Source organism: Amia ocellicauda, chromosome 7 (assembly GCF_036373705.1).
Source record: "Amia ocellicauda isolate fAmiCal2 chromosome 7, fAmiCal2.hap1, whole genome shotgun sequence".
Taxonomy (NCBI): Eukaryota; Metazoa; Chordata; class Actinopteri; order Amiiformes; family Amiidae; genus Amia; species Amia ocellicauda.
Window position 1 is genome coordinate 6,963,395 of NC_089856.1, and position 21,840 is coordinate 6,985,234.

The 21,840-nt window shown below is 37.3% G+C and overlaps 1 protein-coding gene across 1 annotated transcript in view; it reads right to left on the reverse strand.

Moving 5' to 3' along the window:
- The window catches only part of samd1b (sterile alpha motif domain containing 1b), a 29,060-nt gene extending 9,267 nt beyond the window's left edge, over positions 1-19,793 (reverse strand). The window contains exons 1-4 of the mRNA XM_066708131.1: positions 18,557-19,793; positions 11,026-11,527; positions 1,560-1,699; positions 1,121-1,181 (exon numbers count right to left, since the gene is read on the reverse strand). Coding sequence (XP_066564228.1) covers positions 1,121-1,181; positions 1,560-1,699; positions 11,026-11,527; positions 18,557-19,672 — 1,819 coding nt within the window. The 5' untranslated portion in view covers positions 19,673-19,793. The remainder of the gene's footprint in view (positions 1-1,120; positions 1,182-1,559; positions 1,700-11,025; positions 11,528-18,556) is intronic.
- Between the last annotated feature and the right edge of the window lie 2,047 nt (positions 19,794-21,840).

Below are 21,840 nucleotides of genomic sequence, written 5' to 3' on the forward strand. Positions count from 1 at the left end.
GAAGCCACCACAGATGCCCTGATGCAAAAAATTGCAATGTTTTCTGATGTTCTTAAATTTGTTAATCTCTGGTTATAATTTAAATATGATTAACAAGTAAATACATTTTCCACAATCATCAATGTTTGTTTACATAACTGCCCTTTTTTGGATTTGTTTTTCTTTTTATTTAATTTATTTTGTACATTTTGGTTGTTGGAATTTCAAAATGCATTCAATTGAGCCTTGTACACAATGCTTCACATTGTTCTGCAAAATATGATCAGACTTCTTTGTGTCTAATATATATATTTAAAACTTATATAATCTACTTAATGCTGATGGGAGTGGGCTCACCATGAAAATGAGCAACATCAAATTAAATAACATGTGGTTTCATAACACAATTTGAAATTTCAATTGTTAGTTCCAAACGAATCCCAGTGTTTGATAGATGGAAAACAGTGAAATTAGAGTAAAGTTCTTTTAGATCATCAATGTACTGCTCTGCTTTTTCAGAGGAGCACATTTGTTTGCTGTTGTGTGATTGATTAGACTGGAACGAAGTTAGAATACAAAAATAAAAAAAAGAGTTAAAGAAACAGTATCTGCATTATCTCTTGAAGACTTTGGAGTCACACAGTCATATGACTTGTCGAGTTATCCAGTTTAAAGGGAATATCTATTGTAAAACCGTGGGTTGCAGTCAGTTTGGCCAAAGGGATAGGCCAGGACCGCCTTGCAGTGATAGCTATACTGATAGTTCTTATCTTGCTTGGAGCGTCTAAAGAAGGCAAATGAGGAAGTCTGTTGAACTGGTTCCTGGGGGAAGGTAAAAACCAATATTGCTTCTCCTGTAGTCTGAAACTTCCCACTTCCCATATGTTTTAATGTAGTTTATACCTGCTAATACTGACTACATGCTTCTGTTCATCTCAGTCTAACACAAGTATACCATGTGGTTTTATTCAAATCTTATTCACATACAAAAATATTTGGATCTAGAAACTAATTAAAGGGTGAAACTTTGTGGCTCTCTAGACTGAGAGTCCTGTCTGAAGCAAGGACCTCCACAGAGTTTAGGATTTTAAATTAAAAATATGATTTACAGAAAATAAAATTTTACAAAAAAACAACTCACAGCTCTCAACTGGTACTGCAGCAGTCAGGGTTACACCTTCCATACATTCTGTCGTTTTGTCCTAAAAAGTGAAGAAAAACAAAAACAAAAATCAGGCATTTAGGCATTGAAATAAATAAATATTATGAACTATTTCACAATATAAGTGCTTTGATCAATGCTCTTGTGCATTTAAGCTGCAAGCTGTGTAAAAATGTTTGTTGAAAGATTTGTAAAAGGACACGTATCTCACTAGCTCTGTAAACCAATGATAAATATTGTAAAGCACATTGATAATGACTGGCAATGATAAAGCACAAGGGGTACAGCAGGCACATAGGAAAATGATTAGTAAGTAGAGAGATACATTCTGGCTTATGAGAATGATTTTAATTAGCAAATGAAGAAAAAGATTGGTAGGTATAGATATTGGTAGGTATTGATAGGTTGGTAATCAAACCTGTGCTGAGCTGGAGTCCAATATGAACTGTGCAGGTGTGACAATGGCTTCTTCCACCTGCAAATTATCCTCTCCATTCTTGTTGTCTATCTGGACAGGAGGACAGACCATCTCCTGTTGTACAGGCTGCTCCACAGCATCTGGAACAGACAAGCAGATTGTATTCAACATTCAATATAACAGGTATTGTTTCCGCACGTTTTCCAATGTGTTGTAACCCAAGACTAAGCAAGGATCTGAATATAACTAATGTAGAAAGCTCATCACTGTGAAATAAACCAGAGCTTTGAGGTGTTTTTGTTTAGTTTTGATTTTTTAAATACTGATTTTAGAACTAGACTGATAATTCACATCAGATTGTGTGAATATTCACCACTAAACATAACTAAATTTTTACATCATATGTGGTTTCTTATTAAAATAGTAAGTAAGTAAGTAAGCATAATGTATTACTAATCTCAAATCAATCCTCCAAATTAAAGTCTGTGAGTGTGATTATATTTTATTGAAATAAATAATATACCTTTCTTATTTTGTAATATGTCTAATGCAAAGTGTATATTCCTTCTTGGAGAAAACATAGGTCAACTTATTTTAAATAAGTAATTTTTCCTTCAGTTCACTCTGAAAGGAAATTCAGTGCCACCTTTAAGTGAATAATAATTTCAAAATGTTATTATCCTGTACAAAAAAAGGATCCTTGTGAACAGCCCTTTAAAATTGATGATCACATGTATCATTATTATCTCATAGTTATGTAAACCTATAAAAGCATCTTATGAAGATCCCATCTTTGGAGGACTAACAACCAGCTTGCCGCCTTTCATGTCCACGACATAGAATAAAATGGAAACTAAAAAATTATAACTATACTATATACATGGTAACATAAATATAATGTGAATGTTTTTGACGTTCAAGGACTATACAGCTAATCACTTAACATTTTTGTTGATGTATGTTGTTCATGATGTTAGCAATCATGGGAACTATGTATGAACCACTAGAAGATCTTAACAGGGGTAGTTTTGAATATTTTTAATTACATGAATCAGTGCAGACTCTCGCTCTGCTCGTTTTGTTCCTTTCACTATACTTCAGGTTACACAGCAGGTGAACCATACCCTGTGCGACCGAAATAATCAGCTGCTCAATTCAAGTAGGTGGGGGACTCCTTTAAACAGCCTTTTCCTTGGTGCGTTTCCTTTTCTGAAAAGAGTGTCCCAATGTGCATGTACACAAGACGACACACAGAAGGCACATACATTTACTATGAAACCATTTGTTCATAAATATCTTTTCTCAACATATACAGTGGCTATAGGAAGTATTCACCCCCTTGCACTCTCAAACATAATAAAAACATAAAAAATAAAAATAATTAAAAAAATAAATAAATATCTGTAACCAAAGTTGCATGAATCATAAACTTATATGCACCACTATGCAGTTAAATGTCTTTAAAATTCACATGAGCATTTTGTGTATCCTATTTGGCCATAAACACTCACAAGGTGGTGAACAAAACATTTTAAAATGTTAAACATTGCTTTTTTTGTGACAGAAAAAAAATGATTGGTCTGTGCTACAGTGCCAATTGTCTTTGATAATTTTAATTACTATATTTTGAGTGACTTTCATTAGCCTACTATTTATGTTTCTTGTTTCACAAATTTTCAGTGTCACATTTTCTATTTTTAGTGCTGTAAGCGATGTTTCACCTTGATTTTCCACAGCCTGTATTTTTTCTGTATTGCTTGCAACCATGTTGCTTATGCATGTTTAAGACCTATGATATATTTTAACATCAAATTATAAATACATCACAGGTCATTTCTTAATTCTCAAGCTATTTAGGTTGATCATTTACTCCAACAAAGTTCTTTATTTGGACTGACTTTGGAGTATATTTTACTACAGACATTTATGTTTAACAAGCAATGCATGGGCTTTGCAGGTTGTGGCACACCTTGTCATAATCTGGATAACACTCAATATTTTAACTGCTTTTCTATCAGATTTTAAATTCTAACTATAGCCTGATGACAATGTACAAGCACTACAAGGCAAAGAACACTTGTATGTGGGTGATCAGTACCAAAATTAAGATGAACATGATTATGAAGATGATTATGTCCATTGGATTAGCCCAATAGCTGTGATTGATAGAGGGGGGTTTTGTCACATTTTGTCACAAAAACTGAAAAAAATAGCGCACTGAGAAATGTAAATAGCAAAAAGGCAAATGGGAAATAAATATATACATGAATAAATAAATGTTGAAATAAATAGATAGGCCTAAATATCCGTGTATTTATTTATTTCATATGTTATTGTCTTTGTGTATTTATTTTACATTTTAGTATTTATAGTCCTCCATAGTTTGAAAATGTTTAACTCCAGGATACTGTATATAAAATATATATATACATAAAAAAAATCATGCATACATCAGGATTCAAACCCACAATACCAGACTTGCAGTCACACATCTTAACCACTATGCTGAGCTATAATCTTTAGAATGTGATATATGTGATATATAGAATTGTAATTGCTAAGAAATCGAGTAATAATAATAATAATAATAATAATAATAATAATAATAATAGGCCTGTTTTAAGCAATTTATAGCCGCCGCAGCCAATTAGATTAGACTGAATTACTGCTCAAGTGAACTTATCAATGAAGAAAAAAACATGTTTGTGTATGTATATATATATATATATAAAGCCTATCTGTAGATGTATATGTTTTCTATAGCTCCACAATTAATTGTATAAAGCCTAAAATAAATGCAATTGAGTAAAATGTAAAACTTCATGTAACACCTCCCTTTATCTATAGGGACCGTGTAAGTGAGTAAATGTATCTTTGTACATTTTCCCAAATAGGAAGGTACAAAATACAATATGCAAACTATTATGTTTTAACTTCCATTGAAACACATCTGTCCACCATTGCTCTGTGTTGAAATGTCTGATTTCCGACTAGTGTCTATGGCAACATTGTAAAAGCGGATGGTCTGCATCATCATGTTAATAATCATGTTCATGTTCATCTTCATAATCATGTTCATAATCACGTTCATAATCACGTTAATCTTTTGGCACTGATCACCCTCCACACACATACACTGGACTGAAATATAATTCCACATAGATTGTTACATTGTGCTAGCTGCAGCTACATGAATACAAAATAGGAATACAATTGAAAACAAACAAACGCAAGTGACAGAGGTGGTGGGTCCTGACCCACAATTTGGGAACCTTACTCGTCGGATAGGCAAACTGTATTGATACAACTTTTTGTCCTGGACACAAATCCTGTTGACATCATGGGCATGAGGCGTTAGGAAATGCACACAAGCAGGGGCTTAAATGTAAAAGTAATTGCCCAATCTGTGCTGTCTGTATTTGTGTATAAAAAACACCTCAACCTGTCTGAAACTCATTACTTTATTTCAAATCTTTAATGTGTAGGTATTATCAGCTTAAAACTTCTGACCTCAGTGGCACATATTCCACTTCCTTCCCGAGACTATATTTTTCAGTTTAAGTCTGCTCATTTACATCATACGTCAACATTGCAAAAATGTAAAGACATTATTTTATTTTGAAAAGAATAGCAGCTTCATAAAAGAAGGGTAATGAATATGAATGGTCGTACTTGAAACGTCTCGATGGTATAGTTCTATTCCCTGGCAGGTGCTTTGAAGATCCAGCTGACTCTGACAACTGTGGACAGTTAGGCTACCTCTCCACCAAACAGGAATGAAATAATGTTATTACTATAATTATTAATGACTACCACCTGATTCATCACAGGGGCTTTTTAGTTAGGTACTGAAGAAAGAGAAAAAACTAGAATGTGGAGTTTCTACAACCCTTTCTTGACTATATTCTCACCATCTTCAATATTCAAAAATACAGAATAACATTACAAACAGACCTAACTTATTAATTAATTCATTCATTCGTAATCAATAACTGCTTCATCAGTGTCACAGCAACGATGCATAACCTAATATTTTAAACAAAAAATCAAAAAGCAAATGGAGCAACACTACTAAAGAGATTTAGGAATCTAGTTGTCATTAACAAAACTCATTGTATTTACTAACGGCTCAACTAAATAAAAACTTTGTGCGGCAAACCGCTCACAGAAGCATTTTCAGCTGCTAAACTTTCATGGTATCAAAACTAAAATCATCTGCAGTGCCAAATGAGCTTCTCACAGATCTTGTTTCACACAATGCCGTAGGAGTGGTCACATTCTAGCAGTATTAAAATCAAGAAAACACCTGCAAGACAACCACCTGCAAATGCTCTCACAGCTCCTCTTGTTTTAGACAACTGTATTGCTGTCTAAAAGCTTATCGTGATTATGCCAACATGTTAACAAAGCAAGTTTGGCAAATGTAAAGAAATACAAGTGTTATATAGACTTATATCCACACACTTTTCTGCCAGAATGCTAACAGTAACTGAAGTAGCCTAATGGTGTGACACAATTAGATGAACAAATTAAATGTGAATCGCCAACATCCATATGTTTTTGCATCCATTTGTTCATTTAAATTTATTCACTGTTTTATTCTTCTACTTGCATTTTTAGCTGTTTACCTGTTCATTACTGATTTGTTAACATTTGTGACTTATTCATTTATTCTACTTACGCTAATTATGTTAATTTTATTCTTTACTTTTATTCTGTCTTTACAACGTCTTTCATTTATTCGAAAATGTCAGAGTTGGGTCACAGGGGTGCTACTATGGATTAAACAGTGTTTATTCATACTTATTATCACCCTGTTTTTGTTTATTATTTGTAAAGCATATCATATAACCAAGAACCATGATTTGGAACAACAGACAGTGGATTTAATTATGTTGTTATATTTAAAGTATTAGGCTACAAATAACGAAATAGGTGGGCTATGTTCCTTTCACTTTTAAATTAAAAAAAATGCAGACTCTCCAGGCATCAACTGTGCAAATTTCAGATGGGGTATATCCAGCAGAAGGACGGTTTTAATTCCGGTCCCTGTGTATCAGTTATGCTATGTCAGTTAGGTGCATATTCTTGTTAAAGAATATCAACATAATTGCATGTTAGATTAAGCTATGACTGTTGAGTACCGCAAAGTAAATCATCTAACTGCCTTAACATGCTCACAGTTTACTGTACAACCATGTAAAGTATCACCCACACTCGAGGATGAAATGTAAACTGGCAAAGATTTATTCTAATTTGATGCATCGATTCATACATTTTTCCCAACTTTCAATAATCGACAAATTTATAAATTATTGCTTATTGGGGGGGGGGGTTGGCGATAGCAAAGGGAGAGGCGGGTCAGGGGGGTATATTTCAACAAATGCATATCAGAAGTGGGGATATGCCGTGTCCCCGCCAAGGAATAACATTTTACCATCAGAAGAAGGGATAAAAAAAAAAAAAAAGCAGAAGGGAGGAAAACTCCACGGCATTTATATATGCAGGGTTTCACCACCGGGGATGGCGTGGAGTTTTCCTATTCAATAGTCTATTCAATAGTTTCTATTCTATTCAATAGGATATTCAATGGGACAGTTTTTAATCTCCTGGGATCTATTGAATAGATCCCAGGAGATTAAAAAATATGACAACCACATAAAAAATGGGAAGATTAAAGAATAAAATTTGCAGGTGTGATATGGGAAAGGGAGCTATAGACTGAAGTATCTTGGGGAGGCCTTCATACAGCAGTGGATTGATATAGGTATTGATATAGATATCTATATATGGGTAATTCTCCCAAAAACATGTACCATTAGTGTTACACGAGAGTCAAACATGTAACGTGTCATTATCTATTACATTCTTGTGTTTTTTAATTATTAAATGTATTTATAATCAGCCAGCTACATTTTGTGCTAGAGGCATGTTTTTACCACCTCCCATAGGGTTTTGATTGGAACACAGGCACCAAACAGGTGTACAAAAAGTATATAAAAAAATATTATCTTGTGTTTTTGGTTGTCTGATGCTCATTGTAACATATAAACAATGTCTGCATGCATCTGTGGGTGTTCATGAGCGTCTGAACAGGTGGATGGCCACATTTTTAAAAAGTTGTGTGCTGCCGCCATTTTTGGGTATGCGTTTCATTTTCTGGCACACCCAACATAACATTTTGATACCTGTTTAGGTTATTTATTATTTATTTATTTCTGATGTTTTGCTACTGTAGAATTGCACAAAAAGGTGTCACAGTTAACTAAATACAGCGCTTGAGATCTGTGGTCGTGTAGCGCACGACCAACACGACCTGCAACAAAAATACAACAGACAAACAAAAATCTTTTCACTGTAAATATATCATGTGATAATGTATTCCTTACATTACCTTAAATTCACACAAGTCCATTTTTTTGCTGACTGAAATCTCTGTGGTAATCTGAATCACAAATGAGACACCACGGACACAATTGCTCTTTCCACTTCTTACACATAGTAACCCTTCCAAATTTAGCAACTGTCATTTTCCAGCCAACAGTAGGTTATTTATAAACGCAGAATAAATGCACTTATTGGATGCCGAGTGCAAGAAAATACGTCCCTTTAATGTACAGATCGAATATGATTTTGGGACACCGTGCTTGCATAAACAATTTATTTTTAATTATTGCATAACACTGCACACATATAACCAACCCTATATTAGTGTGGTTATATTCATCTGATAATATATCATGACTCGGTAGTTTCTATTCAATACAAAGATGGGCACAAAAAATAATACTTAAAAGACACGAGTGTTTTGAATTCGATGTGGGTAAAAAATTGTAAATAACTAAGCGTTTTATTTTGTTATCAATTCATATGTTATAATATCAGTCTAAATTCTGTTTATAATGAATGAGTAAGGCACACAATTCCGAGTCATTTTAGTTCAAATAAATATAGAGGGCATACTCATGTCTGTGATGACTACAATACAGCAACTTTTTGTGATCAAAAATATTAATTACACACAAACGGTAAGGATTTCACTATTGAAACCATCATATTCATTCCTTGATTTTGTATGCATTCTAACAATGGATGTTAAGATATGTATTCATGTTTTGTTTTAACTATTAACTTGAACTATTACCAAGTTGGTGATCACCCTCGGTGGTACATGTTAAGGAAGAATGACCCATATATATATATATATATATATATATATATATATATATATATATATATATATATATATATATATATATACACACATATATATATATTACACACACACTTACATATACATATACACATACACATATACGCATATACACACAAAAGGGTCACCCAGAATGTAGCCTAATGCCCCACATTCTAAAATTCCCGTAGAAAGAAATCTGGGGCATTACTTTCTGGGCAACCAGCTGTGGGGAAGAGAAATAGTATGCCTAATAAAGATTTAGGTTTATAACATTATTTATAAATGTGACCCTGAAATTGAAACAATTGTAATAAATCACATAGGCCTACATTTCAACCTGTTCAACTACACAATCGAGCAATGTAAATAAAATAAATCATCACAATGGTGTAGCTTGACTTTCTTTCAGGGAGGGCAAATACATTGAAGCATTAATTAATATTAATTTGCATTATATTTTTCCAATCAGGGGTTGGCATTCAACCCACACCACTATATGTATTTGCAGTATATAAGTGCTATTAAGCAAGGATACATATATTTTTCCCCCTTCAAAGCTCGTCTCTTCCCTGTTCTCAGCTGCTGACATTTTAGCTAGAAGTGACACTGCTGTATTCAGAGCTGCAACTCTCCTGCAACATTTTACATTAGAGGCATGCAAACATTTTGTATTTAAATCAGGCCCCAAGTCTTTGAATTTATCAAAAGCTGTCAAAGTTCATCAATATAAAATATGATCACTCATGTCCTGTATGTGACAGCATTTGTTTCCTGTCCTGCTGGAAAGATGTCAGATCTATTTGATGAACATCAGATTTATTCACCCAAGTGGACTATCATTCCTGAGTATCATTGGCCAGAAATGAAAGACCTACATGCTGAGATTCTTCAATTTGATGTGTGAAATTCTCAGTATGACCTCTTATTCAATCAGAAAAAACAATATTAATCAAGCATACCAGAGAAAAGATTTAGGTTATTCAACTGTATTAAGATGCCATACATCCAACCATTTTTTTGGATCATAGCAATGGCAGTAGTTTCACTCAGAATTTAAGCCTCTGACTGTCAACATTTCTCAACAGTTGGTTAATTCAAGGTGCAATTAGAAGTTTTTCCACTACAATGTCACATGACAAAAACTTTTAATTGAAGTTCAAAATAGGTGTGGTACACAGTTGGCACCCACAGAACTTTGTAAGGAAAACCAAATAAAAAATAGTACATAATATATAAATCACATAATCTATTTATGAGAATGCATTCTTCCATTGTTCTGTAAGTAGCCGATGTTCTCTTAAGGAGTATATGATTGACTTATTTCCTACACTTCATGTTCATTGGTCATCACATAGATCCTGACGATTTTGAAACACACAACACAAACTGTAAAATGTAGTTACTTTGCACCATAGTCAATGTATTAAAAAAAACACTGTATAAAAGTCACTGCATTACCTTTGCCCAAACTTTGTAAATTACCATTTATTTTTATAAACACCAGTCAGAGCAATGTTCCATGTGATTTCAGTTTTAACTATACTACTGAATGCCATAATATTTCCAAAGCTTTAGCCTATATATTTCTGTTATTAAGAAGTTCTGAACATTCTGTGCTTAAATGATTTTGAAATGCATGTTCATGTGAAATTCACAAATCAAATGCTGTATGATTTTGCCTTCCACTACTTTTTTCTCCACTTTTACCTTTTTGCAACAAGAGACGAATGTCTGTGATAATAATGACTCCTGGAGTACAAAAACAGATTGCAACCATTTACAAAAGCATTATGTCCTGATATGCAGTGGAAATGCATCATTTTGATCCAAAGCCATACTCATAAAACATGCTCTATTAAAAAGGTGCACTTTACACAGAAAAGATTACTTCAGTCAAGTTAACATGCCACATGCTGCAACTGAGCCACCTAGAGTGTTGGTTCAGTGCTAACAAAATGTGATTGTAGTTTACCAGCATTTCCCTTGAAAGAAATACTGCATCAGTGCCACCAGAGACAGCAGTTTGCTTTTGTATAAACATGCCTCTAAAGAACGTGGGGTGTGGTACCCTTATAATTAAAGGATTATTATTTTAATCACTCATAAATGTAATACCCACAAAACATTTTTTTGCAGTTTCTGCACTGTAGCTTTGTATACAATTTGTAATTTAATTAGAGTTGAATTAACAGTTTAATTCTCTGCATGGCTATTATATTTCGCCAGAGATGTTCTTTCCTCTCAAAAAGTATATAACTCTGGCTAACTTACCTGTATTTTCTTGGAGATTTCGGCCCAGGTCTTCAGTGGCAGAGGATTCACCCGGACGCTTCTCAACAGTGCTCACTTCGCCTGCGTCAGCTGCACTACTGGCAGATGGATCAAGGTCCACATGGCTTATGGGAAGTACCTTGGCAATGGCACACTGTTCAGTGATGGTGTTCTCACTGATGGGAGCATCAACTTCCATCTCCTGATCCTTGCAAGCATCCATCTTAAGGTTGCCCTCCTTCACCTCTGTGGATGCACAGTCATGTTCCTTTTCTGGGACGGATTCCTGGTCGGTAACAGCAGAAAGATCCTGTGGAATGATTTCCAAGTCGCCTTCTTCTGGAGAAGCATCTTCTTTCTCCATTGCAGATTCATCAGCACCTGGTGGTGAAGGGTCCTCCTTGTTGTGAGGAGGCTCAGTGGAATCCGGTTTCTGTGGCTCATCTGGCGTGTCTTCCTCACTGGAGTCTGAATCCATCTGCTCTTCGGCATCTTTTTCCTCCTTAAGAAACATGAAACAGTTTCATAACCAGTAATGAATCATACTTGGTCTTAAAATATTCAACAGAACTGAAGGATTCAAAATGTTTTGAAATAAACAAATGCAAATGAAATGCAAGAATGTCCAACCTGCTAGTTCCCAAACCATAATTACTATCAAGGTGTAAGACTGTAAAATGCTAATACTCGGTTGATGTGATAATAATGACTCAAGTTGCAAAAGGAAAGACATGTCCTGTTATTTTGAAGTTTTTCCACTTTCCATGTAGTTATGACCCGACACATTCTGAAACACTGAAAGAGCATACATGCCAGAGTATGACATCCGCTTTTATTTGGTAAGTCTTAAAAGTTGCTTATATGCCAGAATCGAACTAGAACAGCACTTAGCTTTCACTGTCCAGGATGTAGGAAGTCTCTTACTGTACTTGTGTAAATTGTAATTGGAATTTGTGAAATTTATTATTTTGAATTGCTATGTTTTAGCTAAGTTGAATTTGTAATGATTGATGCCTTGTACTTCTCTGTATTTTTGCACTTATGTTGTAAGTTGCCCTGGATAAGGGCGTCTGCCAAGAAATAAAAATAATAATAATAATAATAGAAGAGTGGTAAACATCTGACCGCAACATGCAATGATGCATAAAACCATAATTTTAGGAATCATGCACAATTCCCTTTAAGAAAGGTAAGAGCCTGTGGTGATTCCACAAGTTACAATTATAAAATGAGTCCACACTCATGATGTAGCCTACAATTTTTCAAACTGTAATTCATTAATTTTTATTCAGCATTGACAACCTCTTGGCTGAAACATGTTTGTTGTTTTTTACCTGTTTTTTTCAGCCTTTAAATGTCTACTGCTATATTTAATACATAAATGAATTATGATTTTAAAAATGGTACATAATGAGTGCAGTCTCACTTTCTTGATTATTGTAAAAATAAATACATTGAAAAATGTCTGAGGCTGTTCTAAGTCGCAATTTATTTATTAAATGTATATTACATTTCAGTATATGGGCACATAGACAGATGTAGAGGTGCCTATAGAAACAGCTGAAAGAGTTAGTCAATATATGTGTCGCCTCAAAGAATGGTTCTGTCACTTCCATCGTTTTTTTTACAAAGACAACCGAGCTACAACATATCAAAGTTTGAAAATTGTATTCCAGGCTTCTTCTAAATATGAATATCTGATAAGAACAGACCTTTCCTATTGTAACCTTACTCAGCAACATTTTAAATGAAAAAGCTTTGTGCTAGTTCTTGACATTTCAAGGTCCTGGAAACAAGTAATGCATCTACCCTGTTCATGTTACCTTAATATAATGTATATGGTGATTTCGATAAATACTTCCCGTTATACTTCCTGTACTATTCTGCTGCTGAACTGTGGTAACCATGATAACTATGGTAATCTGTAAAACACTTTGATATGTAGCTCCATGAAAAAAGGTGAACTATAAAATACATTGATTACAAACTGATTAATCTTTCAGCAAAAATACAATATTTGTTCCCCCACAAATACAAGCTAAAGTTAATCTGGTCAGCTACAAAAATGGTGCAGGATGTAAGAAACTTCAAGATCTCCATTGGGCATCAAGTTAAACCAAGCCTAACCCACCCCCCCCCCCCCCTTAGTAGCACAGCATTGCAATAATGGCATTGAGTATGAATTAACTCAAGTGTTTCAAGAGCTTGTTTCACAATATCCGCAGTAGAGCTGGGGTAATTAATTGAATTAACCAAACCGATTATTTTAATATTCAAGGATTTTTTGGGTATTCAAGTTCTTGTATTCATAAATTGCATTCACGCATTTAGCTTCATGCAGCTTATATGCTTTGACTTCTTAATGATAACTAAGTGTTTACATGTTACTATGTTAGTGTAGTGAAAATGGCAGAGAAATAGAGCAACACCGAGGAGAAGAGTGTCAGGGTGCCAGCAACTCCAGGGTTGTATGGATGTTTTTCAATTTTTCTTTGCACAGTGACCTAGAATAATGTGTTTCAGACAGTGTTCAGAATTCCGACATTTAGGCTATCCAATGGGCCATAGTTGGGATAAGCGCAAATCTCATAAAACACTAAAATATATATAGGGGGGGTCCCGACTGACTTTGTTGCATGTATATGTACATTAAGCCATCTTGTGGACAAGTCATATATACGCGAGAGAGAGAGATAGTATTGCAAGTGCATTGTGTCGTAAGCGCCGATTTGTCACATAGTCACATTGTAATATGGACCAAGCAGGCAATGCCATATAGATCTCTTCTGATGTCAAAACTAAATTATTAATACATGTGAATTAGGTTAGGAAAGTGGTTAGGGCTCTGGACTCTGTAGCACAGGGTTGTGGGTTTGATCCCAGGTTGGGGCACTGCTGTTGTACCTTTGAGCAAGGTACTTTGCCTAGATTGCTCCAGCTGCATAAATGGGTAAAATGACAAAAAGAATGTGATATATTGTAAGTCACCCTGGTTAAGGCAACTTGCATTGAAATTGGCAACTGCATAAAACAAAATCAACAGCCCTAGTAAAGCAATTCTCAAAACTGATCAGTTACACTTGTATCTATGGTTACAGTAACTATATTTTGTAATAATTGCATATTATGTGTGTTTTAGGTTTAGGCTTAAGATCAAATATTACATGTATTCATGAAAATCAAAATGTAGGTCTTAAATTTTAAAGTAGCTAAATATGCTTTTGCTTAAAACCTATTGATGTATTATTGTGATTTTTTTTTATTATAATGGTCAATTGCACATATTATTGATTGAAAACATGTATTTTATAGAGTAAAACTATCATCATGTTTGTCTGATGCCTCCCAGTGATCTCACAACATATTTGGGAAGTAGGCTATAGGATTTTAAATGCATTTCTAATGTAATGTTTAAACACAGCAGACCATTCCTTCAAGGAAGCATTAGGAGATCAGTTAAATTGAAGCTGTTTTTAGTTTTTAGGACCAGTCTGCAGTTTATATGCATTTCTGAATCAGAACAAGCCCTGTCCTAGTGCTCCTTGTATCTGCCAAGTATAACTTTTGCTTTAAAACCTCTCTCAATTCCGTTGTTTCTGAATTTCTGCGTTGACATGTCCGACTCCGCCTGGTGCCAGTGTTCTCCCCAGATCATTGAGCCACTGTGTGACACTGAGGCCTCACTCCCCCACACTGAGCAGCTCACTGTTTTAAAACTCATCTAAACATAATGGAAGTCATGTCAACCAATTGAAATACAGCTGTATTAACTTTCACTTATTTTCTTTGTTGGATCTGATTTAACGACTCTTGTATCATATAAATGACACTGATATAATGGGAAATCGCAAACAATGTCAGCGGATTGTAAACAAATGTCTGTGGTTTGCCCTGGAAGATGTCAATGGCATATAATGAAAAACATAGTATATAAAAATACATATTCTAAAAGCAAAGTGAGATGGACAGTCACTGAATTTTAAAATAAATTAAAGAATGTTAACTGTAAAACACAGATACATTATATAAACAACTGTTGCAACTGTAAATAACCTGTAAATCACCCTGGATTAGGGTTTCTGCAAATAAATAAATAATACATAATAATAATAATAATAATAATAATAATAATAATAATAATGAGAGGAAGTACAAAGCTATCTGTTTCAGAAATCCACAACTGATTTTTTACTGAAAAAGTGTGCATGAGTCTGTTATGGTGAGGTTATGCCCCTAGATCTGGCAGTGTTTCAGCCTCCCCCTGTCAGTGGACCAGTCTTTACTTAAAATAGAGATTTGTCACTTATTTGGAGCTGTGTGGATCAGAGGTCCTTGATAAGGCTGTTCAAACTCAGTGGAACTAGGGTTATTGCTTAGCCTCATAATCCCTAGGTAAAAGACAGGAAAAGGTTAGCAATGAACATATTTGCTACAGAATCACTGAAAACAATCAATCTCAATTTATTTAATTGGACCTGACTGGATGTTTTAGTCTGCTCTCTTTGGCCTACTTTTTGCTGATGACAAGAGCCACTGAACACCTGATTAATATAATCACATGTTGAATCAGGAGGAGTGATGAGGTTTCTGAGTGTGTTCATCTTAAACTTTGTAAGCAGCAACTTTATAAACCCTGATAAATTGCACAGAAAAGGTTATTCAAAATTAACATTATGTTTTGTACACCTGGAAATGAAGGAATCATCCATATTATAGGCTAGCACTTGTAAAATATGTAAATATCATAATTTAGCAAAGATTTGAATATTTCTCTTAAGATGTCATGGGGTTGCAGAAGCAGGCAACAACCCTATATTAAAAACATTTCTCTAATCAACTTTGGTTTGGAAGAGCCCTTAACATTCAAATTCTATAATAATATTACTATTGATAACTATTTATTCAGCACTTTTCTTGCTGGTGTACAAAGCACTATACAGATTTTTGAACCAGTAAAACCGATAATGGTGCAATCACAGTAGGAAATACTGAGAAATTAAAATAAGTAATAATTAAATCACAATAAAATACCGAGCACAATTATAAAAGGACTTAAAAGGAATGAAAAGCCATAAGTTATTCACACTTAAAAGCAAGTTTATAAAAATATTTTTTAAATGGTTTTAAAAGAAGACATTGATTTTGCTGCTTTAAGCTCTTGAGGAAGATTGGTCCAGCACAGAAGCTTGCACAGTCTGTATTTTAGCTTGGAATCTGGAAAAGTCAGAAAGGCTTTGTCATTTGGCCGCTCGGTTTTGTAAGGGGTTAAAATGTAAATCGGGACTATCCCAAGTCTTCCCTTAATTAAAATGTAAAATCTACTCCAAAAGCCACTGGAAGCCAGTGCAGAGATGCAAGGATTGGGGTAATTGGTGTGCTCTCTATTTTTCGTGCCTCACAGCAAAATTTGGAACCAACTGCAGACTTTAGAGTGCTTGGCGACTTAGGTGTAAAGTGAATTACAGCAGTCACAATGTGATACAATCACAATGAAATAAAAGCTTGAATTACCTTCTCAGTATCACCTACTAATGTCAATTGTAACCTACTCAAGTCACTAGTCACATCAGCATAAAAGTGAAGAGAGATAATATGGTTACGTGTGATATGACCAAAATGAAGCATAGATACAGAAAATGAAATTGGCCCAAAAGTTACCTTTGAGGGACAATGAATTGGAGCAGAGGGAGACAAAAAAAAAAAAAAAAATCACCAACAGAAACTAAAAACTGTGTGCCTGAGAGAGAAGATTACCAATTCAGAGCAGTATCAGAGACACCCATCCTGTTTCTAAGTCGATCAATTAAAATCGCATGATCAACAGTATCAAAGGCTGCACAGAGGTTAGGACTAGTATAGAAGGTGGTTGGTTACTTTAAGTAGTGCAATTAACTTACAGTGCTGAGCATAGAGTGAAAGCCAGACTGGAAGGTCTCAAACAGGTTATTATATTTAGCAGTTTTAAATTAATAGCTACAGATTATGATAACTTAATTTGTTTATATATACATGTGTGTTAAATTAAGTGACTGGGAGCTTTGTTTGGAATAAAACCCAAACATCATTGTAGCTCTCCAGGATATAGGATTCATATCCAGTATGTTGTGTGTGTGATTCTGTAGCTGTTTCTGCTTAGGCATTTACAATGTTAACTATTCCATTGTAAGACCAAGAAGCTTCAGAAATTACATCTTAAATATAGGCCTAAATCTAAATAGTATTGTCCAACTTAAAAGGTGAATCAAAATATTTGCACAACCTTGACAGGAACACATAAATGAGTTAAAGGGTTGAAACCTAAAGATCTTAATTGTTGAATAACTATTCAGGTTTATGCAACTTGAATTTGGCTCCCCTACACACTTCCTGACAGTCTGACACTGTTTAAATTCCCCTGCACACTTCCTGTCCCTCTGTTTAAGTGTTACACACAGTGCCCTGACCAAAACATGATGTAAACTCTTCTTTGTGGCACTTATTTTTTTGGTTTATCCTGCTTTCCGAGGAGTAAAATACATTTTTTCCAAACTGTTATGGGGAATGATCTCACAGCAGTTGAACAGAATCCACTGTCACAGACCACTCGCATGGGATGCACATCTAGCCCCGCGCCTTATCTAGATACTAATCAAGCATTGTGCGCCACCCCCGCTCCGAAGAAACAAGAAAAAGAAATGGATGAGGTTTTAGTTATACCCTGTATATGCAGCAGTCTTATACACGGAATTATACAATGTGGTTGTTGCGTGTTTTCCCAGTTAAGGTGCTTTACCCTTAAATGTCTCATTGGCACTAGTATTCACAGCACTGTCATCCCCAGAGACACCAACACTCCCTGATTTCGCTCCTCAACTGCGCGACATGGGATCCAGACACTGCGTGCACACTGGGCTCACACTACGAGTTGAAAGAAAACCCAGTCCGACTCAGATCACAAAAGTGCACAGAACTAGTACAAATGCACCAACCGACGTCGAAACTGTCACTACATACGCAAACAATACGTTATAATATAATATGCAACTGATCGCTGTGCGCTGCTGTTTCCGACCCGCCAGACACGGCAGCGAAGTTGTCGTCGTGCAGCAGCAGCGCAGCCCCGCAGCCCCGCCGGGAGCCGCACCGGCGCACATACAGCACAGCCGGCTCCTCCGAGGAGCTGCGAACAACGACGACCTCCGCACGTCCAGCCCGCACTACCACGACCTCAACGTGTTCAAACATGGGCAAACCCAGAGGTGTTTCCATCGCTACCCAAAATGTGCGTGAAAACGTGGACTAACAGTTCATCTCGTGTTTACATATATATATATAATTTATTATTTTTACTACTGTTCTCTTTTTGAATGTTAAGTAACACTCAGAAGTGGGTCAGCGCGATGGTGAGAAATGATATTCACCGGACTGTGCGTCCGCTTCGCGAAACGTGTTCTAAGGTACCGTCCCAATTAGGGTGTCCTCCTAATAATAATCGGCCAAATAAAAAAGCGTACGGCCGCGACTGTCAGACGTGTTGGAAATATTAAGTTACCTTTTTCGTGCTCTGCCTGCCCTGCAGTGCGCTCTTCACCAGCCGCGCCGCGGGTTTCGCCCCGGCCCCGGCCCCGGCCCCGGCCCCGAGCACCGGCAGGGTGATATTCCCAAACCGCGTCCTGCGCAGCCGACCCCGGGCGACCTCCCTCTCCAGGACCACCTTCACTTTGCTGCGAGTGAGCTTCTCCTCCGACAGGCGCTCCTGGGTGCTCAGGAAGCCGAGGATTTCCTTCAAGCCGAGGTGCGTGTGTCCCCTGGCCGCAGATGGTCCCCTTCTCTCCGCCAGGCTCCGCACAGAAGCCACCAGCCGGTCTCCCAAATCCGGATTAGCGCCCTCCGCGCCGCTGCGGCTCGCCTTCGCAGCGACCCTGCATTTCGGTTTGAGCGGCGGCTGCTTGTGCCGAAGGTGGCTGCAAGTTTTCCTGTGTGCGCCGCCGTTATTGCCGCACTCGCGTCCAGACAAGCCCGCTTCCAGCCCGCGGGTGACCCTCGCTTTGTTGCTGCCGTCGGTGTCGGTGCCCTTGTCTGCGCTCGCAGGGCTGCTGCCGTGTTGCAGTTTCTTCTCTTTGGGTGCACTTGCCTTCACGCCGCTGCCGGGAGCCGTGCGAGGTTGACTTTTGCAAGCCGCTGCGCCACAGCACAGACAACTGTTTCCGCTAACCGGGACCAAACCTCCCGCATCCCCCTCACGGCCGTCGCCCGGGCTGGGGGGCTGCGGCTCGGGGCACTGCCTCGGCCCAGAACATTCCGAGCCCTTCCCGCGGGCATCCTTGCTCTCTGCCGGACTGGCGCCGTTGTTGTGAGGGCTGGCATTTTGGGTTTGTTCACCCACAGCACCGCCGCCGCCGCCGCCGCCGGTACCTTGTTCGATTTTTTTGCGGCTCTTGCGCTGCACCTTGGCCGCGTTCCGGTACGAAATGGAGCCCTTGTAGCTAACTTTCAGCACTGTTTGCTCCTGGATCAGTTTCTCCAGTTCCGAGCGGGTTCGGTCTGGGTCTGACCCGTGTCGCCTGCGGACCATTCGGCAGATCCTTTCCAGGTCCGGTCGCGCTTTTCTTGAGCGCAGCGAGTCGATGGTCTCCAGGATCCAGTCGCGGTACTTCGGTTCCGACATGGTGCTGGCCTGGGTTCGGCTGGGTTGTACCGAGAACCTTTGTCGTGTCTTCCCCAGAGTGACGCCGCCGCTCCGATCCGGTCCGAGCCCGGCTGGGAATGAAGCGGAAGCCTCGCTGTACGCCTGCGTTGCCCACATTGCGCTTTTAAGGTGGACTGGCAGAGATCACGCACGCACAAGTCGCAGTCCGGGCAGCGCGCATTTAAGATGGGCCGGGACGTTGCGGCTTCGCTTCCTGGCGCTTTTTCCCTTGCAGTGTTTGAGCGTGGTCGCCCAAATGAACAGTTTTTGTATTTTATTTGATTTTCTCTTTTAGATCAGTTAGTTAAAAAGCAAATGCGTTTAAGATGTCGCTGCTGCTTTTCTTATGAGGATTCAGATTATCGTTGTTTATAAAAACAAAGGCAGTGAACACCGCAACAACATTCACAATAGTAATAATAATACTAGTAATAATAATAATGCATTTGTTTTACATTTAGACCGACTTGATGTTGCCACCGTAACGCCGCATGTGTAACCTCTTGACACGTTTCTGCGGGCTGCTCCTGTGAATGATGTCATTTTGAGCGCGTCGTGTCCTGGTGTGTCTTCTCCTCCATCAGACACATGAATGCGGCGCGCAGTGGAGTTAAGCGTCCGTCTCACTCCTGGCTTCATTGAATCCCTCGCTCTTAGATGGATATGCGCAGTGGCTTGTATTTGAATGCTGCAATGACATTGAAAGCCTGTGCCACTGGGACGGGTTAAATGCAAGCATTTGTCTTAGAAATAAAGAGGGGTGCAGCCTGGCAGTATTTAAATATTATTCCCCTTAATGTGTGCTGGAAGTCTCTCAACTCCGATAAGCTCTGTGGTGCAAACATTCATATTTTCAGAAATCGAGGTATCACTTACAAAAGAGACAGATGGGTTTAGTGGGAAATTTACAACAAGTTACATAATCTTAACGTGTAATTTGAGCGATATCTAAATAGGTCCACTTTGTGGTCGTTTGCAGAGAGTTGAAGCGGCTGCCCTGTGTTTAAGAATCAGTCCACACATGGGCTGGTATTGAGTTAAGACTGGAAGAACTGGAGGAGATCTTCATATTTAACATTTCATCTGTTTCATTATATTGTACACAGATGATTCTGACGTATCTTCAGTCAGTAAGTGGCCTGTGGTGTCCTATGAAACCTAGAAGAACCTGACTGCATTGCAGGCTTAATTGTTAGACAATTCTGCCTCACTTGTGGCATTTCTTTTGTGATAACTGGTTCATTTTAATGTATAGCCTTTTAATTTGGTTCCCTTCTATTACAGCTGTTTTAAGCTCATTATTTTCTCCATTAGGGGTTATTGGTTGTTCAATATACAAGTAAGAATGAAAATCCCTAACTGAAATATCCAGTTGTTATGCAAATGTACTTGGATTGTTCCAGTTGCATATGTCTCTTAGCAGTATTTACATGTTTTCATTGCATTATTCACTGGAAAATTGTAAAACCATGTTCCTGGGTAATTCTCTGTCTTCCCATCTATTGTGTGACCTAAAAGACCTACAGTACATTTCTGATACTTATTTATGTATGGTGTAGGACTAATAGTATTTTTTTTTTTACATTTTAACCATGACTGGTTGTAAAAGTTGCTCTCATTGTAATACATCTTTCTTGCTGTAAGAACATTTCTCTGTACAATCTCTTAAGTTTAATTTAATTCTGCCACCATTCATCGTACTCAGGGTAGTTCCCAGTGTTCAGTATAAGTGAAAGATTGCCATGCACTCACCAAAAAACAAATTGCAGCATATTTATTTGAAAATCGCATTAGTCAAGTACTGAAACCATTGAAAAGGCTGTAGCCAGGAGCCTTCCTCTGTATCTGAAACACTATTGTTACTGCACATATTTCTAATACTGTATTCAGTGCCATTCCACAGGGTTCAATAGTTATACTTAATAATTGTAATATTCAACTATTTGAAAACTATTTTCAGCTATTAACAAATGTAAAATATTCTTCGTTTTAAATTGCTAGGTTGTCACCCACAGTAGAAATCAAAATAAGCTTCTCAAATAAGTCATATTTTGTTGTTATCTGCCCATCTTTCCTCCCTGTTGTGCCCTTTGATGCATTACAGAGAATGAATATGATAAGATAACTTTTCTATTCCATTTGACATC